The sequence below is a fragment of the Vulpes vulpes genome, chromosome 14 (genome assembly GCF_048418805.1).
Source record: "Vulpes vulpes isolate BD-2025 chromosome 14, VulVul3, whole genome shotgun sequence".
In the NCBI taxonomy this organism is placed as follows: domain Eukaryota; kingdom Metazoa; phylum Chordata; class Mammalia; order Carnivora; family Canidae; genus Vulpes; species Vulpes vulpes.
Window position 1 is genome coordinate 20,356,925 of NC_132793.1, and position 27,060 is coordinate 20,383,984.

At 51.8% G+C, this 27,060-nt stretch overlaps 1 protein-coding gene across 4 annotated transcripts in view; it reads right to left on the reverse strand.

Moving 5' to 3' along the window:
• Window positions 1-2,206: 2,206 nt before the first annotated feature.
• Window positions 2,207-27,060, reverse strand: part of PPP1R16B (protein phosphatase 1 regulatory subunit 16B) — a 94,368-nt gene continuing 69,514 nt past the window's right edge. For 2 of the 4 annotated variants that reach the window (XM_072735861.1, XM_072735860.1), the window contains exons 3-11: window positions 25,563-25,633; window positions 21,323-21,468; window positions 19,108-19,211; window positions 17,320-17,444; window positions 14,316-14,441; window positions 13,707-13,782; window positions 12,876-13,005; window positions 12,614-12,782; window positions 2,207-6,874 (exon numbers count right to left, since the gene is read on the reverse strand). In XM_072735861.1, coding sequence (XP_072591962.1) covers window positions 6,365-6,874; window positions 12,614-12,782; window positions 12,876-13,005; window positions 13,707-13,782; window positions 14,316-14,441; window positions 17,320-17,444; window positions 19,108-19,211; window positions 21,323-21,468; window positions 25,563-25,633 — 1,457 coding nt within the window. In that variant the 3' untranslated portion in view covers window positions 2,207-6,364. The remainder of the gene's footprint in view (window positions 6,875-12,613; window positions 12,783-12,875; window positions 13,006-13,706; window positions 13,783-14,315; window positions 14,442-17,319; window positions 17,445-19,107; window positions 19,212-21,322; window positions 21,469-25,562; window positions 25,634-27,060) is intronic. The other 2 variants (XM_072735863.1, XM_072735862.1) reach the window with 1 other exon arrangement.

Sequence of the window (27,060 nt, forward strand, 5' to 3'; positions counted from 1 at the left end):
TCCCATTGGCTGTCGGTCCCGGCGGCCCCGCCCCCTGGCCTGCCATTGGCTGCCCCGCGGCCTGGCCCCGCCCCCGCCTCGGCGGCGGCGGCGGCGGCGGCGGCTCTCGAGCGTGAGTCGCCGCGTGGGATTTAAACGCGGAGACCCCGCCCCGTCTCCGCCAGTAGTGCCCGCCGCCGGCCCGCGGGGAGCCGAGCTCTGCAGGGTCAGCCGAGCCCCAGGGGCGGCGCTGCCCAGGGCGGCGGGACGGAAGCCGGAGAGCGCGGCCCCCGCCGTCCTAGCGCGCCCCCTGCTGGCCGCGCGGCTCCTGAGCCCTCGGAGCCTGGGTGTGCGCCCCGCCCCGTAGCCGCAGCCCCCGCGTTTCCGTCATTGGTAAACCCCCTCGGGAAATACCCGCCCATCCTCAAACCTTCTCCTCCATCACACCTTCAGGTAGCTTTCCCTTTTCTCATTCCATCAGGTTTTTGGCCTGGCAATACCCGCAACCCCGCCTAAACCCCACTCTCCGCCGACTTTCCACGTGCATCTGGGCACCTGTCGAGCGCTGGGGGAAAGAAAATGCAACCATGTGAATGAATTCACCATCTCAGGGACGCCCGAAATATTTAAAACTATTAAAAAAAATTAAAGATCAGCGGTTGAGGGAGCATCTAACTTCGGTTCAGGGCATGATCCTGGGATCCGGATGGAGTCCCACATCAGGCTCTTTGCAGGGAGCCTGCCTCTCCCTCTGCCTGTGTCTCTGCCTCTCTCTGTGTCTCTCATGAATAAATACAATCTTTTTTTTAAAAAAACAAAAACAAAAACCTAAAACCGGTTGTCTATACTTGCTGTCTCTAGTTTTTCTCCCATTCTTTCTTGAACTGGTCCAAACAGGCTATGCCTCCACTGCTCAACTGAAATCTCTTGTCAAGATCATCAGCAGTGGGCAGCACCCGTGACCCAGCGGTTTAGTGCCGCCTTCGGCCCAGGTGTGATCCTGGGGTCCTGGGATGGAGTCCCATGTCAGGCTCCCTGCATGGAGCCTGCTTCTCCCTCTGCCTATGTCTCTGCCTCTCTCTGTGTGTCTGTCATGAATAAATGAATAAAGTCTTAAAAAAAAAATCATCAGGAGCTCCACCACAGCGCTAAATCCAATAGTCAGTTTTCAGGCTACATTTTGTGTAGATGAGAAAGCAAATGCACAACTGTGACGTGCTTCTCCATCAATGCAAGAGGTTAGCATTATTATTTGGAAACATAAAAAACATATAAACATAAAATTGATGAATGCCCATTGCTACAAAGATACCTCTATTCTTCCCATCCTCTCCCTATCCCCAGCTTATCTGTGAAGTTTATCAAGCCTAAGAGGGTTTTCCATGTGTTCCTGCTCTTGCATCCAATATCCAGACGGATTCAAGAGAACACAGATCTCTATCCTCTTACAAGACACCATCAAATTTCTGCATACAATGAAGACAAGGCCCATGGTCTGGGGCTGTGCAACCACATAGCTTGTCAATGCCTCTATTACCAGAGGTAAAAAGTGAGAATAACCAGAGTCTCACCTGCTGTAGTGTTATAGAAGTGTGAAGCAGTATGCAGTATTTTACCAGGAGGAAAAGGACAGGGCAGGTCAGTGTACTCCAAGAACAGAAGAGAGTAGCAGCGCTGCTACATAGAAATATATCACCAAACATTCAAAAGTGTGAAATAGGGACGCCTGGGTGGCTCAGTGGTTAAGCTTCTGCCTTCAGCCCAGCACATGATCCTGGAGTCCTGAGATCGAGTCCCACATTGGGTTCCCTGCATGGAGCCTGCTTCCTCCTCTGCTTGTGTCTCTGCCTCTATCTCTCTCTCTCTCATGAATAAATAACATATTTTTTTTAAAAAGTGTGAAATAAAAAATAAATATATATATATGAGTTATTATGGGGCTCCTTGTTATTCTAAAGGGAACATTGGACAAAGCAAAGGTCATTCCCAACCACCCTTCTTTTCTTGAGTTCCTCGGGTTCACCACCCCCCAGTCCAGAAAGATGTTTCCTCCATCTGAGCCCCCAGAGCTCCCTCTGCTTCAGGGGCCTCCCAGCAGAGGGTTCTGTGGTGGGGACAGGCACCAGGAGCCCTTTGCTGCTCTCTGTCCCAGGGAACACTTCTTTGTGAATTCAGATCAACATAATTCAAGTGAGCTCACAGCAATGACCACAGCCACGCTAGCAGGTGTTATTAAAAGGAATTTAATAATCTTAATTAAAAACTCTCAACAGTGAATTTTGTCACAGGCCTTGGCAGCTGGAAGCAACTCCAGGGGCATGCCCCTTTGGGGCGTGGTCGAGCCACGGTCTTGGATCGAGGCCCACCACTGCCACATGGCAAGGAGCTAACTGGAAGTTACTTCAATACAATATCAAAGATCCGCGAGGATTTTTTTTAAAAAAGTTTTAAATATATTAGACTCTCTTGATTGCCATTTTTACACAAAGCTGCTGATACAGTATACAGAGTTTTAACTTTTTTTTCACATAAAATACATTTTTCTTAAATGTTCTCTGTACATCAGTGGCTTCTGGTCTGGTGAATTATTGCGGAGGGCTGGGGGTCTGCAGACTTTTCCTCAGCGCGCAGAGCCAGGCCCCCGCACTGCGGCACTTGCAATGCCCGTGGGAAGCAGGCCCTCTGGCGAACCGGCCAACAAGAGTCTCCTGTCAAGGAGAGGTCTACAGCCTCTGGCAAAGGGGGTCACTTCTGCAGAGTCAACCACTGACCACATGACCCTTTCCTCTTGTGTGCACTGGGGTGGGGGAGGCTGTCCCCAGGCCACAATAGCAAGAGTTAAATACAGTCCTTCTGGGTATCTTGTAAAAACTGCACTTCTTGAAAGTGCCCCAGTATCCTGCTTTGGGAAAGCAAGTGGGAGAGGCTCAAGATCAAAAGGCATCTGACATCAATCACCAAAATCTTACTACAAAGCCAGCAAGCTGTGGTGGGGTAGGACAGGGTACACCCCCTTGTTTGTGTCCCTAAGCCCAGTGAAACTGACCAAACAGTGCAGAGCAGTTTAATCACTGCTACATCTTTGATGGAGAATTATATCCTGAACTCTTCGGTAGATCTGGGCTTATTCAACTTCCCTGAGCTACTGGCCGGAAACTCACTATCTCATGATGGCCACCAATTTTCAGTGGTTTGGGGGCACAGAGTGGGGGAGCAAAGGCCAGAGCTCACAGTGAGCCACGTGGCACATGCTCTGGAAGTGGCCTCCTTTAATCAGCCAGGAACTGCCACCAGACCTGGTCTCACGGGGAGCTGGGCATCTGGTAGACCTCGCTAGTTTTCTTCCAGCTCCTTGCTCCATACTTCCCAGGAGGAGAGGCAGACACACGAGGAAACCTTCAGCGTTAAGGGAGAAGCTACTCGCCTCCCATTAGCCATCAGTGGGGCAGGACGACTCCATGATAAATGAGCAAAAATGAGTTTCACAACCTGAGACACATTTGGCAGCAAATTCCAGACTGTTCTTCTACATACTGACCTCCAACTGCTATTAAACAATGCCCCAAAGACACTGGCCTGAAGGCGGCTATATCAGAAAGTTCCAAATAGACTTGCAATGGTGTCTCCCTAGAACTCCAGACCCAGGATCTGCATTTAATGACAAATGTCATCCTGGGTCGGCCATGGCAGTAGCTTCCTTACCCCAGGGTTTCATTCTCTAGGGAGTCTAGGAGCTAGAAACTGGATTGAAGCAGGACCAGGATGAGGTCACTCTGTCTCAAGTGAATTGAATGGGCCTGCTGATACTGTGGTCCTTAAGGAATGAAAACTGTAAAACCCAGTCTCCTCAGCCTGTCTCATTCCTCCGTTATCCCCAGAACCTAACAGAGTGCCTGATGTGTCTCAGCTACTCAATAAATGACATGAGCAAAAATGAAACACCGTGACCCCACCTTATTCCTTGGCATCAAGGAGACCCACAGGAAAAGCTCCCCAGGAAGCCCTAATGAGGAATGGCTTACCCCGGCTGCAAATGAGGGCTAAAATGCCCATGAGTCTGCAGGTGGCTCCTGTCAGGGAATCAGCGGGATTCCAGGCCTTCTAGATGGGAGATGAATGGCCCAGGAGGCAACAAGTGAGGGGAAAGGAAGGAACAGCCAGAAGCGCTCAGAGTGGGTAATACGTGCCTCCAGTCTCCAGCTCCTGAGCACAGCGCCCTCCTAGGAGTGTATGGCTTCCCTTGGCACTCTTCTGCTTACAGCTTATGTTGGCTCAAGAGGAATTCAGGGTCAGTCTAATCTGAACACTATTTTAAAGCCAAAAGTATGTGTGTTCTGGATCACCTCTGCCCTGCTGCAGCTTGAGGCTGACCTGATGGAGAGTCTGTCCCAGACACCAGGAACATGGGAGGCACCATGCCTACCTGTCTGCAGTCTCCTGAGCTGCTCCTTCACCCTCGACCAGATCTGTCCCAGAGCTGGGGCTGGTGCTGTGACCCTCCCTGCACCCAGGAGCCATTGGGTCGACAGTGACTCCACTGAGCCCTCTGCCCTCTGGTCCAGCTGCCCTGCTCCTGGGAAAGCATCAGCCAGGGCCCCTGGGATCCAACTCCCTCTCTGGGCTAGGGGGCCATGGAGGCCACAGAGGGGACTGGAACTGATAAGCAGCAGACCCCATTACTAGAACTGTGGCACAAGGGAGGCTCCTCCGGCCCCCTGGCCCAGGTGCCCCTCAGGGAGAATTTCACATAGGCTCAGAAGGAAGAAGATTAGAGGAAACCCAGAGCTGTCCCCCAAATCCCAGAATCTGGGCCTAGGGGACCATTTCAGAGCTCTAAGGAGGTAGTTTTAGGACAAATAAAAGGCGCACAGAGCAGGGAATAAACCCACTGCTTATTAAGTACACCAGTAGGATTGACTGAGCCTATGGACAGTACCCAACTCATGGGCAGCAATTTCAAGGGGGCTCTTGAGAAATTACAGTAGAGAGGTGGTGGGCAGGGTCTAGGAGACCATTGGGCCGTGCTGAGGCCCAACTACCCCCACCACTGCTCTCCAGAATGTAATGCAGGCTATGGGCCATGGGCACCTTGGATTTGCAGCCGGGGGTGTCACCACTCCCACAGGAGCAGGCTGGGAGCAGTCCCTGGGCCAGGCAGGATCTCACAAGGGCCACCTGGCAAACTTGTCTCCCCAAGCATTCCAGAAAAGGCAAAGCTGGGCCAGGGGTCCCAGGCATTTACACTGGGAGGAGTGGGGGTTCCCAGCAGTCCCTCACCTCCCTGCTCCCTCTGATGGCTTAGGCTGAGGAAGGCTGCTGACAGAGGCTGCACTGAAACCACCTGAACATTCACAAAGATCACCCAGGGCACTTGAAGTAATTAACACCAACTCCCTCCTCTCCTCGTCCTGGAAAGCCCGTCTAACGCAAGCTCCTCCCTCAGCTCTGTGCTTCCAACACCAGCCAGTCAACCTAGTGATCATGATGCTCTCCAGGAAAGAAAGCAAGGAAGCATTCAGTCACCTCCCACCTGGTGTTTTGCAGCCTACAAGGATTCTTTTAACAAATGCACTTCAGGACACACTAATTCAATTCCCCCTCCTCTCCAATTTTTGATACTTCCATCCAAACGTAAAATGTGATTTGCATTATTCCAGGGATGGAAGAGCCTGATGCTCCCCCCTTGTCCTCCGGGTGGTCACACAGCTAGCTCCCGGCATGGGCCAGGCTGTGGGGAGCAGGCCACTGCCCATCTCATGGACCCATGTGGGTTCATACCTCCCTCTGATCCAAGAGCGGACCTCCTGCTCCTTCCGGATGTGGACGGTGGCCCCAATCCCGGACTCCGAGTAGGATTGTGGGTCTCCGCTCAGCAGGCCCCCTTCCCTGCTAAAGCCACGTTGGCAGTGGTGATGAAACTGAGTCAGCCTCCATCCTTTGGAGAAGAGCCCATAAATGATCAGTCCCACCTGCTTCCCATGAGCCCAGCTGGGTCATTCCTACACATGGCTGAGCGTGTGCATGTGTGTGTGCGTGTGTGCGTGTGCACACGCTGATATGTGATATGCGGGTACTGGTCCAGAGAAGCCTTTACCGACAACAGAACTGGAATCCCAGCCCCCCCTCCCAAAATCTGACAGCAGGGTGAGTCAGGAAGCCACTATGGGCCTTGTTTCTGATGGCAGACAATGCAGCAAGAAGCAGAACCGCGGGAAGTGGCGATGCTACGGGCCACTGGCTGAGAGGTGGGGTCAGCGTTCCTCTGGAAAGCAGAGCCCACCTCCCCACAAGCTGCCCTCTGATGTCTCCCCAGCTGGGGCTGCTGGGTGGGCCTGGATTCCAGAGACCCTCCCCCGAAGCATCTCTCTCCTCCATCGCACAGAGACTAGGAGATGCGGCAGCAACCATGGACTTTCTCCTCCATCTCCTCCATGGGGGCCTTGAACTTCAGGAGCGGGGGGTCTCCGCTGGTGACCGTGTAATATACCGACGTTCCGTTGCTGCTGTACGGGGAAGTTCTGCCTCCGATCAAGGGGGCCTTGCCTTCGCTGCTGCTCTCGCCCGTCCTGGCCATGCTGCTGCCCAGGTGGGTGCTCAGGAACGGGTGGCTGAGCAGCTTGGCCGCAGCCCGCTGCCGCTTCAGCTCCAGAAGCGTCTGGGGGCTCTGTTCCTTGTAGCCACTCCAGGGAGGGGTGGCATCGGCCACACCAGGGCTGCCATAGGCCATGTTGTAGTCAGGCACCTCGTGCACTTTCCAGACGTCCCCGTTGGACAGCGCATACTGGTAGGTGCTGACCGGAGCCCGGAGGCCGTTCTCAACAGGCCCATCCATTTCACTTCGTGGGATCTTGGTGGAAAACTCAGAGAGCAGCACGGGCTTCTCCAGCCGGGGGTTCTGAGGGGGAGAAGGACAACATTACCGGCCGGTTAGAGAACCTGAACCCACTCCCCACTTGCATCTCTGCTGAGGGCATTCTTGTCTGGACCTGTCCTACCTCTCTTTGCCCAACTGGGCTGACGGGACCTCCATTCTGCTTCAGGGACTCGCCAATCTATGTGTGCTGGTAAAGCAGACTGATCCCCATCCTTGCTGCAGGGGCTGGACCATGACCCCCGGAACTAGCCAGTCTACATGCTCACTGCAGGAATTGGTTCTTCCTTTTTTTTTTTTTTTTAAGACTTTATTTATTCATGAGAGACACAGAGAGAGAGAGTCAGAGACAGAGGCAGAGGAGAAGCAGGCTCCATGCAGGGAGCCCGATGTGGGACTCGATCCCAGGATCCCGGGATCACAACCTGAGCCAAAGACAGATGTTCAAACACTAAGCCACCTAGTAGCCCAGGAATTGGTTCTTGACTGAAAGTGATTCCATGAAACTCCACCCTGGAACTTGGCCAGAACAATCGAGAAAGGGTCTGCCTGACAGTGATGTTGACGTGAAGGGGAACCCAAGGGGTGCACTCGGAGCCCCAGGATCCAGCTGGTCCCAGACTCTGTAGCTACATGAGCCGAAAAAATCCGGTTTTGTGTCAACCAATTTTAGCTGAGTTTTTGGTCACTTGCAATCTTTCCTCTGTACTTCTGGCAAATACCCACTCCAAACAGCAGAGATTCTAACCCAGAAATCCCTGGATAACAAGAGCTTTCACAGACTAGAAACTAAAAGGTAGCTACATGTGGTGATCACAAAAATGTAAAGCACAGTAAAACTCACCATAAATGAAGTCAAAGACACATTTTAAAAACTACAACATATGTGACAGAAAAGGGACTAATTTCCCAAGTAAACAAGAACTCTTAAGAGTCCGTTTCAAAAAGCCCAACTCCACAAGAGAAAAAAAAAACAACAAAAGACACTGATGTGCAGCTCAGAGCAATGATAATAATAATAATGTTATTATTATTAAACATATGCTATTATGTTTATAGCATATAAACACGGGAGAAAATATTCAACCTCACTCATAATTAATTACATAAAAATTAAAGCAACAAAATCTTTTTACCTACCACATTGACAAATATTTAAAAAATGTGTTATGACTCAGTGTCGGCAAGAGTGTAGGAAAACAGGCAGGTACCAAAATTGCCACAATCTCTCTGGAGGAGAGTATCACATCATCCTCCACCCCCCACCCCTAAAATTCATTTTTGAGGAAGAATGTATACCTTGCACCAGCAAGCCAATTTCTAGTACTTCATTTCAGAGATATATGTTCCCTTAGGGGAGAAAAGCCTGAAAGTCACCATTAGGCAGGTGGTAAATTATGGCAAGTACTTGTCCTAGAATGTTCTGCATCTGGGAAAAAGAATGAAGGCAATCTTCCTGTGCTGATTCATGATTCCAAGAATCTCCATTTCTTGGAAAGATCTCCAAGAAATCTACAATTGGGCTAGAACATGGTAAGGTGAGGGGCACTTTCCATAGCAAGCTTCCTTTTATGTGTGCATATTCTTTCTGTTTTTAAATGGCTCCTTTGAGCTATTCAGGCAGAGCCATGATGCCACATTTGGGGCATCTTTTTTTCAGTTTGAATTTTTGTTATCTATTTTCTTTACTTCCAGAATGGCCCTAGGAAAGACCATTCTTCATTGTCTAAATCAGTGCTTCTCTAACTCAATGTGGATATGAGTCACCTGTGGCTCTTGTTAACATGCACATGCTGAATCACCAGGTCTGGGTTGGGACTTGAATTTCAGAGTTTCTAACAATCTCCGGACGATGATTTGACTAGCAGGGATCTAAGACACTGGTTCTCAGTTTTGGATGCACATTAGAATCACCATGGGGAGTTAGAAACACATGTACAATGACAATCTGGAAAGGGTATGTTGTGTGATTCCCACTCTATGACACCTGGAAAATGCAAAAACCATGGAGACAGTAAAAAGATCACTAGTTGTAGGGGACTCAGGGGAGGGAGGGAGGGATAGCGAGAGTGAAAGTATTCTGTATGAAACTTTAACGATAGATGTATGACATTACACATTCGTCAACATCCACAGAATGTGTAACACCAAGGGTAAACCCTAACATAAGCTATGGACTTCACTTAATAATCATGTATCAATATTGTTCATCAATGATAATATACCTACTACACTAATGCAAGATGTTAATACCAGTGGAAATCAGGGGACATGATGATAGGGCGCTGTGGAAACTGTATGTACTTCATACATATTTTCTATAAACTACAACTGCTCCAAAAAATCAAGTCTATATTTTTTTTTAAAATACATAAATACAATACCTGGGCCCCAAGCACAAAGATTCAGATGTCATTAGTCTGGGTAGCAACCAAGACATCAGAATTTTTTAAAAAACAAAAACAAAAACACCTCCCCAGGTATGTTTCTTGCACAGTTAAGTTTGTGAACCACTGGTTTAAGAGATCAGGCTATTGGGATCATTCCTGAGCTTTGTACCATACCAGGGAGTCAGCTCTGCCAAAACAGGTACAGGGCTGAACAAAACAGCCCTGTCAGCTAACCGGATAGAGTCTTGGCAGAAACCTGACTTGCGGGTCAGACTGAGCACACTCCCTTAGATGAGTGGTTTTCAAATTCTTGTGTGCATCCGAATCCCCTGGAGGGTTAGTTAAAACACAAGATGCTGGTTAAACCCAGAGCCCAGAGTTTATGATTCAGTACATCTGGGATAGGGCCAGAGAATTCACATTTCTAACAAGTTCCCGGGTGCTGCTGCTACTGCTGTTCCAGGGACCACACTTTGAGAATGTCTACCTTAGGGCGGCTCTGGTGGCACAGCAGTTTAGCACCGCCTGCAGCCCAGGGCATGATCCTGGAGGTCCAGGATAGAGTCCCATGTCGGGCTCCCTGCATGGAGCCCGCTTCTCCTTCTGCCTATCTCTCTGCCTGTCTCTCTCTCTCTCTCTCTGAATGAATGAATGAATGAATGAATGAATGAATGAATGAATAAATAAATAAATCTTAAAAAAAAGAGAGAGAATGTCTACCCTAGAGACTATCACAGCCTTGCCAATACCTAAGGCCTAGAAAGGGGTAAGTAGGAAAAAGGAAGGCGCACCAAGCCTTGTAGCTGTTCCTTGCAATCTCCTTGGTTTCTCCCAGGACCAGACCAGGATCTGGGGCTCTGGTCCCTGACAGTTGCCCTTGTGGTTGGACTGAACGACTGGGTGACTGGCCTGAAGCTCAGAGCCCCTTCTTTCTTCTTTGCTTTGCAGAGTAACCCCTCTGTTTGCCTTCTACCTAACCCCCAAGCAAAACCACAGCCTTGCTGAGGAAGCCATAGAAGTTAACAACAAACTCAGGCCTCTGCTTCCCACCCCATCCCCTGCAGGGCTAATGATTTATGCGGCTTCCATGCCAACGAGCACTTCTGGCAGAGTCCTGGGCCTGTGAGATCTGAACAAACACAGGGGCAGGTGTGGAGGAGGAGCTGCTTCTGTGCGGATGTCTTTAAGAATCTCAGTCTCTCCCACAGATCACTAAGGAAAAGAGAAAAAACCCAACCGCAAGGGGCAAAAGAACAAACACTGCACATAAGAAGATAAGCAGACGGCCAATAAGTACATGAAAATGCGTTCGATGTCGTCCACCAGATACAGATTTAAAATGTGAGCTAGCACAGCAAGCCTGCCAGGATGGCTCGGATGAACAGGGATGAGTGCACACTGAGGGTCGGCAGGAGGAGCTCAAATAGGATTTAGTGGGAGAGCAGAGAGAGTACAGTCACCCTGGAAAATAGCTTGGCAGTATCTCTAGTAGCCTCCCCATGACTCATTCTGCATTCCTGAGTATGCAATCCTACAGAAAATAGGGCTTATGCCCACTGAAAAATATGGATAAGAATGTTTTGAGCAGCTTTATTCAAAATAGCCCCGAATTTGGAACAACCCAAATGTCCAGCAAGATGGACATGAACATCTACAATTAAACAACAGAACTAAACACAGTTAAACAACAGAACTCTCCAGAGCAATGAAAAGCAATGAACTACTGCTAGGGGTCTGCACAGTGGGGAAGGCAGTCAGCTACAAAAGACCTCACACCACCTGGGTCCATTCACATGCAGGTGCCTTGGGAACCCCTTTCCTGCTCAAAGGTAAACAGTGGCTACCATTGGGGTGGGAAGACACCCCCCCCATAGAGAACATGGGTGCTTTCTGGGGGGATGGAAGTGCTCTACACATTCACCAGAGGCCACCCATTTATAAAAAGTTCACTGAAAAATCCATGCAAGATTTGTGTGCTGTCCCTAAATTCAGCACGCTCACAAAGAGAAGATAAATAAAGCATGGCTGGAAGACATTTGAAATGTGATGTGATTTCAGTCCGCAGCGCTCTTTTCTCCCCAAACCCCCGAGCTCAGGGACCAGGAAGAACAAAGCCTCCAAGGGGCCAGCTCCATCCCCAGCCAGAGCTTTGATTGGATTCCCTTGGGTGGGCACCTTCCTGGGCTGGTGACAAGCCTGCAGGTGACCTCTCTGTCCCAGCTGGGGAGCAGGGTCCCGCTGAGACACGCGGGTGCGCTGGGCTAGTCTGTGTGCATCCCGCCAGAGCAGTACTCTCTAGAAATGTTGTCAGCTGCTCATGGTTGGTGGCAGTTCCAAAAAGGCAGAGCACTGCTGGGATGGTCAGCCTCATCCTTTTCATCCCCAGCAATTCTGCTCTGGCCACAAACCGGCTGGCCCCTAAGCCACAAGACAGCAGCCACGCACGAAACCTGAGTGTGCCGATACCAAGTCAAATAGCACCCTCCCCAAATTCACGGCCACCCCACACCTCCAAATGTGACGTTTGTTGGAGGCAGGGTCTTTGCAGATGTAATACATTGAGACCAAGTCATACTGGATTAGGGTGGGCCCTAATCCAGTGACCACTGTCTTTCTAAGAAGAGAAAACAGAGACACAGACACAAGGAAGAAAGCCATGTGGTAATGGAAGCAGAGACTGGAGTCACGTGAGCAAAAGCCAGGGAATGCCTGAGTCATGGGAACTGGGAGAGATGCCTGGCACAGATTCCCTTTCAGAGCCCCCAGAAGAAAGCAACCCTGGTGACACGTTGATTTTAGACTTCTGGCCTCCAGAACTCCAGAACTTCTGTTCTGAGCCACTGAGTTTGTGGTAATGCGATACAGTGGTCTTCGGAAACCAACACGGCATCCCCATAAGAAAGCAGTCCAAGGCCCAGACCACTGGCTACCACTGGACCCGGCTTCTTAGAGCCCCTATCAATACCCTACTCCGTTTTTCAAAAAGTTTCTTCCAACCAGATGTACACAATTCTCAACGTCATGTTCTGTTCCCCAACTCCCTCAAAAAAAAGTTCAGTGCCTTTAGTGCCCAGGGTGGCTGCTGTACTGAACCTCTCTTCTGGGAAGCCCAGAACCAGATTTGGCAGTTACTTCCTGTCCGTTATGAGACCATATGGGATGCCAAAGCTCCCAGCTCTGACTCCCACACCCCCAGGACTGCCTCATTAACCATGGGAGCCACCAGCATCAACGAAGATCCAGCTGGTGTAAGGGCGCTGCCCAGCTACCCGCCCTCTGAAGGCTCCGAGATGAAGAGGCCAAGACCAGGCAGGGGCCATGTCCTCCTCCCAAGTCATCAGCTGGCACTGAGGCAGGGCGCCAAGCCACTCACTGGGTCCTTATTCTCTTGGTCTGTCCTGGGCTCCCTGACATCTCCATTGTAGGTGGAGGTCCGCTGGTCCTCTGCGGTGCTCCGCTGCTGCCACAGGATGGCCTCTCCCTCATACTCTTTCCTGTACAGGTTGGTCCTGTCCGACAGGCTGGCTCGACGCACCACCTTCCTGAGGGGAGAGAGGAGGTGCTGGAGGGCTGTGCCCATGGGACCACAGGTAGGAGCACCCCGCGGGGACCACGGCCGGCCTGCCCTGACTCACCCACGGCTCCCCGCACTAGATGTCCTCCGGCTCAAGGATGACTTGTGTCTCAGCTGCGACTTCATGATCACGTCATGCTTGTGTTTGAGCTCCAACAGCAAGACTTTGAACTCCTCCTCCTCACACAGGTCTGAAGGGGTAGAGGAGAGTGTTGTGGGGAGCACTGCAGGGGCCAGGTGCCCCCAAGGGCCCTCCAGGCTACAGGGGCTACCACCCCCACGCATTGAAAACTCCCAGCATCTTTTGGGGGCATCCAAGGAGGGCAGTAAACAATGCCGGCCTCACTTTCTGGGCCACCCCAATCCTTAGAGAATAAGAACAGGAAGCCTGGAGTCTATACAGTCACAGCTCCTAAGGCTCTCAGCTATGACAAAAAGATCCATCCACCTCCAGTAGTTTCTAATGGGAGTCAGTGATATAAGAAGTATCAAAAGAAACAAGCAGGTGCTCTGTGTCACTCAAGCCAAAACTTCCAAATATATTTCAAATCATATATACCTACCCACTCAATCCATCCAACCCCTCCAGTCATCTATCCACCTACTCACTGACCCAACCATCCATCCATAGACTCATCCCCTATCCTCCCCCATTCACTGATCCATCCATCTACTCATCCATACATTTATCTATCCATCCATCCAGCTGTCCATCTGTACGTTAATCTACCCTTCATTAATTTATTCATTCATCCTTTGACCCATCCACACACCAATCTACCATCTGGCCAACTATATGTAGTTGTTTATCCAACTGTTTATCCAATTATCACACTATTCATCAAATAATTAATGAGTACCTATGTATAACTAGGTTTGATGCTGGACTTACCTATTGGCATCTCATCCATGGATGTCCTAGCACTGAGACTGGCCCCGTGGGACACCAATAGCTCTGCCATCTGCATCTGCAACAACAGGAAGAAGCCCACAGTCCCCCTGGGCTCAAAAAGCCTAGGAGGTAGAGAGAGTGCCCAAGGTTTCTCGGCATATGGCATAAAGAATGATGAGGCAAAGCCAGTTCCCAAGGAAGGCTCTGCACCCTGGAGCCAGGAATACTGGCAACACAATGGACTTGACACCTCCTCCAGCATGCCTGGATCATGCCAAGGGATAGTAGAAGGAGTCAGCTGTAAATCTAGAGCTGCCAGGTATCTAAGAAGGGGCTAAAAAAGCTGCAATCAGACTTTTATATCTGGGGAATGAAGGGAGAAACTATGCATATCAGGAATGTGCAGAATTTTCTAATTTGGTAAATGTGATTATTATCTTCTTAGGATACAATTTCTTAAATGTTTTTATAAACTTTCTAGGTCTTTTACGGTCCCACAAACTAACTGTAGTGCACACCTTAAGTGGATCTTGTGAACCAACTGCCAGCCCAAAGCACAGTGGGTGGATCCCACCTGCCCACCCTCACCACCCCACTGCTGAGAGTTACCTGTCCCCAGAAGGCAGCCGCATGCAGAGGCTCCCAGCCATCCCAGTCCTTCACGTCCACGCGTACCCCGTGGTCCAGGAGGAGCTCAGCTGCCCGCAGGTATCCATTGGCTCCAGCTATGTGCAGCTGAAGGACAGAGGGAAACTGAGCATTCCCTATGGGCACCAGTCCCACTTCTGGAAGTGGGACAGCCATCTTCCCAACGCAAATCCCAGCTCATTCCCGGGGAAAGGAGAATGGGATAAAATGAGGGAGAAATTCAGCCACGTTGCAAAGTATTATTAAGGCCACTCTTCATCCTGTGGTTGGCCTGAGAGCCCCTGTGGCTAAAGCAACGGCATTTACTGAGTCCCTACTATGTGCTGAGCTCTGAGGAAGGGGATTCAGAGGCCCGATGTGGTGGTTTTAAAATGTCTACAAATTCTTTGACATACTTCCCTTAAAGATGAAGTTTAATTCCTCTTGCCTTGAGTGTGGGCCAGAACAAGTGACTCAGTTCTAACAAGTAGGACATTGTGAAGTGGTGGTGGTGTATGATTTCTGAGGTGAAGTCATTAGAGGCATCACTGCTTCTAACTTATGCTCTCTTGGATCAATCACTCTAGAATAAAGTGGCTGTCGTGTAGTACAGACCCTTCAGCAGCTCTAAGGAGAGCCCGTAAGGAGGTGAAACACTGAGGCCTCCTGCCGATAGCCAGCACTAACTGCCCAGCCATGTGAGAGCACCATTTTGGAAGTGGGTCTTCCAGTCTAGGTCAAGTCTTCAGATGTCTGCAGCCTCATGAGAGACCCCAAGCCAGAGCCACCCAGCTAAGCTGTTCTCAATTCCCTAACCACAGAAAACCAGGTGAGATAATAAATAATTATTATTGCTTCAAGAGGCTAAGTTTGGGGTCATTCATTACACAATTGGCAACCAGTACCTCCAATAAAGGAAAGTCTCATGTTGAGGCCACAACTCCTCTACCTGAAACCATTCCAGGCCTCTGGTGATGGGACCCCACCCTGCGGACCTCACTTGTCCCATCTGCTTGATCTCCAGAAAGTCCACAAAGCATTTAGCACATGACAGACCCTCAGTTGGTGATCAACATTCTCAGAGAGTCGTGAGTGATGACAAGGTACACCATGGGACAATGTGAAGGAGTAAGGAGACAAGGTAAAGAGAAACCAACTGCCCAGCCGAGGTGGGAGGCAGAGGTGAGAGCCCACGGAGGCCAGCAGAAGGCTGGCTGGGAGGAAACCAGAGAGCTCTGGGCGGGGGGTTGAGGTCTGGGGCAACCAAGCTCCAGGCAGTGGGACAGAGAAGGCATGGCCTCAAGACACAGCCTTGATGGTCAGATGCTGGCTTGTTCTAGGCTAAAGTTGCTATAAGGTCCTGGCAAACAGAGATTTCCCCTTTATTTTTCAATTTGCAGAATAAGCCTGGGGTGTGATCTGGTACAGGCATCCATGAAAATTAAAATAATCATCTGATTTATAAATGTGTGATGTTTTCCAATTGTGGAGGATGACACCTGGCAGGGCCAGCCAGACATTACAAACTGTACGGCCTCATACTTGGCTGGGAATAAAAAGGCATGACTGGGACAGTGATTTCATTAATAATAATAATGTGAATCACTAATATCTCCTGAGAATTTAGAGAATCCATACCAAGCACCTACATGCAAAATCTCATTCATTCCTCCATTCAGTGAGGAAGGGACTATTAGTATTCCCACTCTACTTGGATGACCTGAGACTTCATATGGGCCTGGCCCATGTGATATAGGCCACCCTGTGGCCAGCCTCAGTCCAAGAGGGCCAGCCATGTGTCTGGAGGGCCCAGACACAGACCTAAAGGAGCTCCAGCCAGGGTGGGCCATGCCCAGGGACAGCCAGGCTTTGCCCTCATACTACAGTGTTCAGTATCACTACGTGACCCTATCTTTGGGTGCTGGGCTCAGCAGGAACCCAGTTAATAGAAAAGGGCATGAGACAGAGGGTGGAGCTCAGAAACCAGATAGTCTGAGAAGCCCAGTTATGACACCTGGGCCACCAGATCAGGCCCCTGGGGCCATGAGGGATCTTCGTACTGCTGAGCCCTACCAGGTAAGCTCAAGATTCTGAGACTCAAAAGTGCTCATGACTAGCATGGACCCCAAGCCTAGGCCAGGGCCCAGCCATTGGCGGGAAGATGGGGGTGCAGTACATGGGCCTTTGAAGCCCATGTTCCTGTTTTCAGTTTAGAGCATCAGAAGCAGACCCTCCTCAATAACTGGGCTGCATTGTGCTATGAGAGTCTACTAAGAGAGGTCAAAGTTTCCCATCCCTGACACTTGAGCTGAAAGGATGAGTGGAGCCAATCGGGCAGACCTGAGAGAGAAGAGGGTTCCATTGTTCTCTATCTCCAGGGTCTAGGGAAGCATGTGGCACACAGGTGTGTGTGTGACTGGATGGATGAATGAACCGATGGATGGATGGATGCATGACTGGCGGTGTCTGGACTCGGGCATCAAAGAACCCAGAGAGGCTGTCGTGGTGAGATTCAGGGAAGCTGCTGAGGCAGGGAGGAGGGGTGGGAAAAGAGATCCTAAGGCAGGGGAATGAATGGAAGGTGCAAAGCAAGATGGCACAGGCAAGTGGATGGATGGTGGCTCCAGTCTTTACATACATGGGAGACCCCACTGGAGGGGGCCAACATAATGAGCTCAGATGGACATCTGGAACGTGAGGTGCAGGAGGAGCTGGGAGATGGAGCTGGTGGACAACAGGGCTCCCGACTCTCCGCCCCAGCTGGGACTGGCCAGATTCTCAAAGAGGCTGAGCCCTGCTCTGTTAATTCTCCACATTCCAGGGCCAACCCTGGCCCCAAAGCACGTCTGGAGGAAGTTCAAGGCCACGGATGGGCCCCAACCGTATAAGCTTAACTTCCACCAAGTGCTGGCCCATGTCAGCCTCAGCTGGTCTTGGTTCTGGTACTGACCCCGCAGCCCCAACCCCACCTGGCCCGTCTGCTCACCAGTGTGGCGCCCTGGGCATCTATCCAGTCAAGGTCTTGGCCCGCCGCGATCATACAGTGGATGTCTGCAATCATCTGCTGCTCAGGAGCCGCCCGCATCTCATTGATTTTCTCTTGGGTGATGCCTACGGAGGGAAGGGGGGACTGAGTCAGCACCCCAGGCCTAGGCCCCATGCAGGGAGGGGTGGCAGGGCGGATGGGCAGGGCACAGCTCCTGTTCCCCAGGGTCCACCGGGCAAGGGAGTCGCAAGCCATGCCCATAGGTTCTTATCTCCCAGATCCAGTGAACACAAACACCGCACACTGGCCCACAGAACAAGGGCCATTCCTGCCTGGCGCCCAGGAAGCTCTACAACAGTATTGGTCGCTGTTACATATTCTGTTCCTCTGCACCAGAAGTCCCTACCATCCACCTGCCTGCTTCCAACCGCTCAAATGGCTGGCTCTGCTTCATGCTGCAGGTCTGGCCGGGATCACCGCCCTCGCTGACCTCCCCTGACCACCTATCTGACCAGGGGCCCTGTTAGTTCCCCTCATCCCGTGGCTGTGTCCGCAGCAGAGGGCACAATGCTTCATGATTTTCCATTATGGGAATGAATGAATGAACAAATGTAAAACTTTTGAATGGCAAGTTAAGTAAACTGAGGTGGACGGACCCCGACATTCTATAGCCTGAATTTCTGGCTAAAAGTCTAAATGTTACTGGCAGCTACTAAATGGTATTTAAGGAGGCAAAAGTGACATGTTCTGTACGATGTACAATGGTCCATTAGATCAAACATTCTGGGACAGAATTTGGGGGAGGTCTGTAAACTTGAAAGGAGAAAAAAAATTACATGTGTTCATTCTCACTAACCTTGAACTGAAAATAGCATTACCTTCTATGAGGACGGAGGTAAAACCCACGGCAGAACCAGCAATGCCTGTGGCTCTGTCACCAACAGAAACTGCACGTATTTTCATGTTATCTTGCTATTTCGTGAATTTAAAAAGTTTCTACGAAACACATTTAAAAATGCCAGGGTCGCTATATTTTAATACAATTGGTTTCCTTTATACTCTGTGATTGTGAGAACCGCATTTAAAAACACTGTCCCTAAAGAGGGGCCCAGAGATTCACCAGATTCGTACAAAAAAGAAGAATGTCTGCAGAAGATGAACACGCAGAGCCCGGGGCCCCGGGGAATGGACAGGCCACCTCGTGGTTATCACAGCGACCCGGGAAGGAACTCGAGGGCAGGGTCCCGGCTGGTCCTCAGACTGCAGGCAAGGGTCTGGATTTGAGATGTCTTTCTGGGGAGACCTTCAGAAATAGGTACCCATAGTGGTGGGGGCAGGCAGGTCTCTGATTGCTACATTTGTTTCCTCTCTGAAGCTCATTTGTGAGCTGAGAACAGCCCACAGCTTGTTTACCCCGGCCCCTGGCAGCCAGCATGGTGCCTGGCACGGAGAGGGCACCCGCAAATGTTCTTGACTCTTGATTATTTTCCCAAATGGGAATATATCTTTCTTGTGAATGTTTATTGAATTGGATTGTCACAGCTGACGAAGAGGAGACAGGGCCAGCTGAGGCCGCCCGCGTGTGTGGGTGACACGGAGGAGAACAATGCCTCCCTTCTGCACAGCACGGTTTTCCAGGGTCCTATTGTGTCCTCATCTTGCTAATCACCGGGATAATAACAACGGTGAGGACCCGTCCCATTTCCTGAGCGCTGGGCAGGAGGCGAGCACGTAGCCAGCTCACTCGTGTACCTGTACCCACGTCACGGCGTGCTGCCCTGCCCTTACCCTGGTAGGCCATGCACGTCTCGATGACATCCAGGGTGGGCTCATCCTCGCAGAGGTCATATGGCATGTTCCCGTCTGAGTTGACAGCGAGTAAGTCGGCCCCACTGCAGAGAGAGGGTGACAGTGAGGGCCGGGGAGGAGCGGCAGGGGTTGGTCTGGCTGCCTCTGCCCTCCATCCTCTCACTCGCGGCCCCACTGTGCACCCCAGTGCCCCCAACCCTGCCACCTCCCTGGGGACCCCGGGACAGCAGCTTCGGGATTCAGCTTCTCCCAGGAAGCTGTCCCAGCAGACCTCCCCCAGCTTCCTGCTTTGTTGGGCCAGCAGGCAGGCACTTGGGGACAAATGTCAACGTCCCCCCTGGTGACACTAATGCAAATAATACAAATAGCCTTATACACACATCATCTTTAATCTTCATGCTAGTCCTTTCGGGTTGTTCCTGTTGGCCCATCTCGCTCAAGAGGAAACGAAGACTCAGACAAGTTCAGTCTCTTGTCCAAGGTCACACAGCGAGGACATGGAAGAGTCAAGGGCCAAATCTGGCTCTATTTCAATCTTTGTCCAGTTGCAGAACATCTTCAGCTCTCCCTGCACCGTCTCCAAGTCCCTTCCCGAAAGACTGACTGGACAGGGACAGGACAGACTTGGGGCTCCCTGGCTGGACCTGATTTTTTGGCCCAGTGGTTCCCATGTGTGGTCCTAGGATGCCCTGCAAAAGTCCCCAGGCATCATTGAAATAGAGTGCTGCTCCCTGGACTGCACTCCAGCCCTCCTGAAACAGTCTCTGGGGGTGGGGCTGGGATTGTGTATTTTGAACCCATGCCCCACAGCGTCCTAGAACAGGTCAGCGCTGGGAATCCACTGCACCAGGCTGGCACCACTCCCTTTCCCTCTGGGCATCATCGCCGATCAGGCTGTGACCACCTGATGCTCCTGCCAGATTGAGCCACAACCAGGTTCTCATCAGAGGTGCGGCCATGGGCCAGCCGTCAGTCCTCAGGCCCTCCACTGAGACCTCTCCATGCTCCCAGGTGCCCTTGGGCAAGCTAATCCACCGCTTTGAGCCAGGGCAGCAGTATTATCGCCTCCTTCACCCTCCCACCCTCGCACCCCCCATCCTACCCCCCACCCCCACAGCCACCTGATGAGCTCCTGCTGCTCTGCCAAGACCTCTGCAAAAGGTCGCGGGCCCTCAGCCACTCTTCCTGACTGGCCCTGCACTCAGATGCTCTCCATGGCCTCCCAGGACCCGCTCTGTCTCATACTAGTACTGAAATCACCCCATTTCCTGCCTGATTCCTTAGGACTTTTGCATCCCTGAGTGCCCACTGCCCAGCTCAAGTGCTCACCAATTATCAGAGGAATTTGATCGAACACACTGAAAATTGAATGTTGCCTTTTCTATGTGTTCACAGAACCAAAGCAGCCTGGAAGTAATTCCAGGGCAGGAAGGCCCATCAGAATGGCAGAGACAGAAATGGCCTTATTCCTAGTAAAAACATTGCTACCCTGAAATGTGCCCCTGAAAGCAGGAAACGCATGTAGACAGCATTTGGGAGGCGAGGCCAAGGAAGTATGCCTGCCTTTTTTTTTTTTTTTAATAGTAAAAGAAACCAAAAATTTCAACACGACGTAAAGATTGTAGAGGAGATGAGTATAGACTCAGGGATTCACAGACACAGAGAAAAAGAGATTTAGAAAAGGAGACAGCGACCCTGATTCAAAACCAGACCAAGCCCCTCTGGGAAATGATCTACAGACCCACATCCCTCATGAATGTGGATGCAAAAGTCCTCTACAAAACCCTAACAAATTCAACGTGACAGTACATCAAAGGGATTGCACACCAAGACCAATGAGGATCATTCCCGCAACGCCAGGGTGGTCGATTTTATGTTGTGTGTTAATATTTTGGGGAAAACAGCATGAAAGGGACACAGAATGAAGAGAGGCAGAGTGGGAGAGGCACACAGAGATGCAGGGAGGAAGGGAAGGGGACAAGGGAGGGGACAGAGGAGGTGAGAGAGAAACAGAGACAGAGGCAGAGGGAGGGTGTGGGGGGAAAGAGAGACAGCACACAGCACCAGAGGCAGAGGAAGTGGCACCAAGGGGAAAAGAAGAGAGGAGGGGGATGGAAGGCAGAGACAAAACAAGACCAGCAGAGGACCACCAAAGGCTGAGCGGGGCGCCCCTGGGGGAGAGAGGGCCACGTACTACTGAACGAGGATTTTCACCAGGTTGATGTGGCCGCAGGTGGCCGCCGCATGCAGGGGCGTCCACAGCTCGTTGTCCTTGGCATTCACGTTGGCACCGTGGGACAGCAGCAGCTTGACAATCTCCTCAAAGTTGTCGATGCAGCACTGTGGGGGGGGGGGCAACAAGGGGGACACAGGCAGGGTCAGTGTCGGCAGAGGCCCGGCCCCCGTGGGAACATGCCACAAGAAGGACAGTGGAGCCAAACTGTCTGAGTCTGAATCCAGCTGCATGACTTACATACCATGTGACCTGGGGCAAGCCACACAACCTTTCTAAGCCTCAGTTTCCCCATGAGTAAGTTAATAATACTCAAGATAAAAATGTAAGTGAGACAGAAAAAACATGAGGGGCAGCAATAAAATGCTTTGCGAGTGCTGGTGAAATGAAACAAAATTTTGAATGAGGCTTCAAAATCTTCTTTTTTAATCCCTGAGGACTTTTCTTCAAACAAAATTGTACAGACAACTCTAACTTAGAGAACAAATGAGCTCAAGGAGGGCTGCTCGGGCTGGAGCAGGAGTGGGGGTTGGTGGGATGAGGGGGCTGTTGGGGGGAGTCCCTCTACTTGGCAGGAACCTCCAAGGTGTGGCCCTAGGGCACAGTCTGACACCCCCAACTTGGGGACTTATGACCCGGGAGTTCAGTCCTTGGGGAAGCCCCCAAGTAACCAAGCCTCCTCCTCAAACAACCCACCTCCACATCAGGGCTATGGGGACCCTGATAGAGCCCCTGAAAGGACACAGCCGTGTCTGTGCACCCACCTGTCCACAGACAGGTCAGCCCTGGTGAGAGGGAAGGCTCATCTACAGCCCCCCACAGACAGAGAGCTCTGGCAACCACTGGAGCCCTCACACTCCTAGGACAGTGAATCAAAGACTCTAAGGGGACAGAGGGACCTCAAGCCAGGGCCATGAGCAGAGAAAGGCGAGGACAGAAGAGGAAGACAGGGAGTCACTTTATAGAGCAGGATGGGGAAGCCAGCAGAGGACAACGCAGGGATCTGTGCTCAATGCTGCCCATCCAGTTAAGGGCTTGGCCCTCGTGCAATGGGAGACATTGCAGAATTATATTCAGAGGAGTAACATAATCAGACTTGGTTTGTCTTTTTTTTTTTTAATCTTTCCTCTGGGTGCATGTGGAGAACAGACTGTGTGTGAGCACTTTTGGGGGAGGAGAGGGACAGTGACAAGCTATGTTGAAATCATCCAGTTAAGAGATGGTGGTGGCCGAGCCTACGGGAGAATCTGTGGGCATGGGGAGAAGTGACTGGATGCCAGAAGAAGAATCAGAGGGGCAGCCCGAGTGGCTCAGTGGTTTGGTGTCTGCCTTCGGCCCAGGGTGTAATCCTGGGGGACCTGGGATCAAGTCCCACGTTGGGCTCCCTGCATGGAGCCTGCTTCTCCCTCTGCCTGTGTCTCTGCCTCTCTCTATCTCTCAAGAATAAATAAATAAAATCTTAAAAAAAAAGAAGAAGAATCAGAGGCACCTTTGGGAGCCCCGGCCCTAGATAAAGGGCCATGATGCCCAACCCCATCCCCAGCAGAGCCAATGGCTCAGTACCAGAAGGACATGTGGGAAAGAAGCAGATGTTTGCACAGATGATGCTAGAGACCCAGGTTCACTTTCTGCTCCAGTTGGTGTGGGGCTGGCTGGGTCTGAGGGCATCTCTCCAGAAAGGTGGGGTTCAGGTGACCCAAGGAAGCCTGGCGCTGTCTCAGGTGGTTGAGAACCATGCAGTGGCACAGGACGGCCAGCAGAGGGCGCCAAAAGCACTGGAGTGAGGCGGTGGGGACCGGCCAGGGGCCCCAGGCTGGCTGGGAGGTGGGTCTGAGGAGCCCCTGTCCGTAGGAGGAGCAGCTCAGCCCCTGCTGGCAGGGGACAGCAGGGCCAGAGAACCCACCCTTAGCGCAGCAGAAGACGTGAGGATGGGGAGGGAGCTGAGGTTGAAAGGGAGGGGACTGTGCGCCCAGAATTGCAGTCTTGTGAGAGGGATGCCGAGGGACTGGACCAGCCTTAAAGTGGGGTGCACACTGGGGTGGTAGGTGGTGGAGTGGGCAGGCCTCCTCCCCCACGTTCCCCAAGGTGGGAAATGGCACCTGCCGTTGGATGACTCGTCCTGCCCCCTCACTTCCCACATCCAATCTAGCACGGGGCATGGATTCCATCTCCGCATCTCTGCCCCCCCCCCATCTCTCCCCGTGTCCCTGGCACTCCCCTGCCCACGCCCTCCACCCAGAGGGCTCCCTCCCCAAACCATCAGTCTCAGTTTACAAACCCCAAAGACTCCCTGCTGCCGAGAAGAGAAAAGCCACACTCCTTTGCCAGGCCTGTGAGTCGCTTCTCAATGTGCTCCTTTGTCCTATGGAGCTGCGGTGACAACAGTAATGACCATGACTGCCAGGCAGCGGCCGTAATAGCCTGTCACGTTATCAGTAACTGCTGCCAGTGCTTTTTGGGGAGCCACTGGGACCCCCCCCTCGCTAACCTTTGGCCACGAATTGCCTCATTGACTCCTCAGAATAATATTCCAAGCCCCATGAGGCTAGGGGCTGCCATCGGCACCCTGCAGACGCACAGGACATCCCGCCATCAGAGAACAGTCTACCAGACAGTGCCAACCTGAGCCTCGGTTTCCTGAGCTGTAAAATGGGGATAATGATATTTCAAAGGGCTGTTGTGAGGATCAACCCACACACACTTCACAGAAGTGGAGTGGCTCTGAGCAGATGCCAACAACTGATGAATTTTAATAATGACAACCCCATCTAATACTTATGCAGGGTCAGGACATGCCTGAAGGGCCGTTATGTGCCTTCACTTAACCCTCACAACCACCCAGTGAGGTGGGTACTTGTTATTCTGATTTTACAGGTGAGGAAAGTGAGGCACAGAGAGCTTAGGTAACCTGCCCAAGATCACACAGCTAGAATTAGTGGACATGGGAAGCCCTGCAGACAGGAAAAGCAGCCAAAAGGACACATAGGAAGCCACTGGGCTGATGGCTAGGGGTGGGGCTTGCTCCTGGGGCTCCTGGGTAGGGGCAGTGGCCAGTCATCATCATCCCTTCCTGCCCTTGTCCTGGGGACAGAGAGAGGCTCTCACCAGCTCAGGGGTCTGGCAGCCTGGCCAGGTTGCATTCAAGTCCACCTGCTCAGAAACGGGCTAGGGCACAGGGAGGCTTCCTTGTGTTCATTTAGTCAGCATGCACATATTGAGCACCCACTGTATGCCAGTATGGGGAAAGATTCTAGGACATACCAATGGAGCAAGAGACCTGGGCTCTGCCCTCACGTGGCTGAGTCTGGGCAGAGGGAGGTCAACATCAAATGGTCACACTAATGGCTATGATGGCTACCAGAGGGGGTGCTCAGAAGGAAAGAGCACTCTGTGAGGGCGAGGCTCTCAGGCTCTTGCCGCCAACTAGGACTAAGAGGGCACAGACCCACATGCCGTGAGAAATGCGGTGGGGAGGAGCCAGTGTGTGGAAGGAACAGAAAAGCCAGGAAGCATGGAGAGCTGGTCAGGGGCCAGGCCTCGAGGGGCCTTGTGGGGAGACAGAGTCCTTGGAGTAACATCAGACTTTGACCTCAGCACCCGTGCGGCCGCTGCGTGAAGAATGAAACATGGCAGGGCAACTGAACGCTGGGGACCAGCTAGGAGGCTCTCCCAGCGTCCCGCTGAGAGATGACAGCCAGGGCAGCCGGTCTCAGGTCAAGGTGGGAGCAGAGGAGGCTAGCCCATCGCACCGCCCCGGGAAGGGTGTGTGCCATGACAGCACCTGGTTCATGGCCACAGATCGGAGTAGGTGACCCAAGGTGGGTCACATGGCCTCCCCGTCAATCACCTTTCACACCAGGGTGCATGGATGCCTTGGTGGGTGTGAATAAACACGCTTTGTAAGCTGCAAGCTCGAAACAAACTTGCTTTGTCTGTCAGGCCTTTTGCTGGGCAGGGAGGATGCAGTGGACAAAGGCCCCCTGTCCCTGGAGGCCGTGTGTGCGCTGTGCACAGGGCTCCGTGGGCGGGTTTGTAACAGACACACGTGTTTCCCAAGTAGATAAGAGCCTTTCGGATGGGGCAGCTGGGACTTCCCTTCCCTCCCGCCTCCCTGAGGGCTCTGGACCAGAAAGAGCAGGGAGACGGGTAAGCGTTCAGGTGGGGAGCAGCGATCCAGGGACCCTGGCGAGCCTGGCCTTACCTGGTGCAGGGCTGTGAGTCCGTCCTCATTGCACAGATCAGGGCTGACCTTATTCTTCAGGAAGTAGCGTACTGCAACAGAGAGGACAGGAGTGAGCGTGCCGTCATGCACCGGGTGTGCAGGTGTGAGGGGCCCAGGTAAGACCCACTCTCCCCCAGGTCCGGATTACTCTTTACAACAGGCACGGGAGGCAAGTGTGGGCAGCTCCCCTCTGTACGGAGAAGGAAGCTGCTGTGGGGAAATTGGGAGCAAGCCGGGAAGGGCAGTAAGAAGGCCACCGTTCCGCAGGATGAATACTCAGTCAGCACCCACAGCAGGTGCCAGAGGGAAAGACGAGGTCTCAGGCGTAGTGGGGATGGGCACGAGCCGTCGGTTCATCCTCATCAGGCCCCGTTCCTGGCACCACAGCCCGCGGCTGAGTGTGAACTGACATCCACATGAAGGGGACCTTGAGGCCTCCACCAGCCTCTGGCAAGAGGTGACGCCTCCCCCTGACTGGGGTTGGGAGTGGCAGGAGTCTGTAGAAGACACGGTCAGATTCTCTGGAGCTGCCCTGTCCACTATGGAACCACGAGCCACATCCGGCTATTGTTATAGCTTCTCAAACATGAATCCATAACAATTCAAAAGTCATGTCCTCAGTCACTCTGCCCATATTTCAAGTGCTCAATAGCTACACGTGGCTACCATATTACAAAGTAACTTCCATCTTACATTTCCATCTTCATGGAAAGTCTATGGGACAGCGTTGTTTTGGGGCATTATACATGAAATTAGACCATCCATGGCTCCCCACTGCTCTGGGAACAAAGTCCAAAACCTTTCCTAAGACCTACAAGGTTGGCGTGATGTGATCCCTCCTGAAGACTTCCTTCTTATACAATCCAGGGGGTGCCCTTCACACTGCCATCTGCAAGACTGGCATCCCCTGGAGTAGTGAGTGCAGTGCACAGCTTACTCAACAGTGCTTCTACCGACCTACCTCTCCAGTCTCATTTTTAAAACTCCAATCACCTTTCACAATGTTTTTTATGTCAGCAAGAGTCACCTTATATCTTCTGGCCTCTGAGTTTTTGCATAACCCATTCTCACTGCCTGGAAGAGTCAATCACCTATCCTTGTGTCCATTCATTCATCCACCCATCCACCAGCCAGCCAGCCGGCCCCATTCCTAAATCCACCCCTAACATATATGCACATGAATGTGAGCACATACACACACAAACACACACACACCCATCTGCCTCATTCCTCAACCCTTAGATCTCAGCTCAAAGTCCCCAGATGAGGGCACTCCCCCTGTTATGTACACCCACAGCTCCTATACATCTCATTTATAGCCTTTCACAACTAAAATCACATAAGTATTTGGGTAATTAGGGACTTTGGGTCTGTCTGCCGTAAGGCACCTTCCCACAAAGGCAGGACAGCGACCTGGCACCGACTGTGCTTTTCCTAAAGCCTGGCACACGCTAGCTAAGTCCTTAGCCACTCTTCC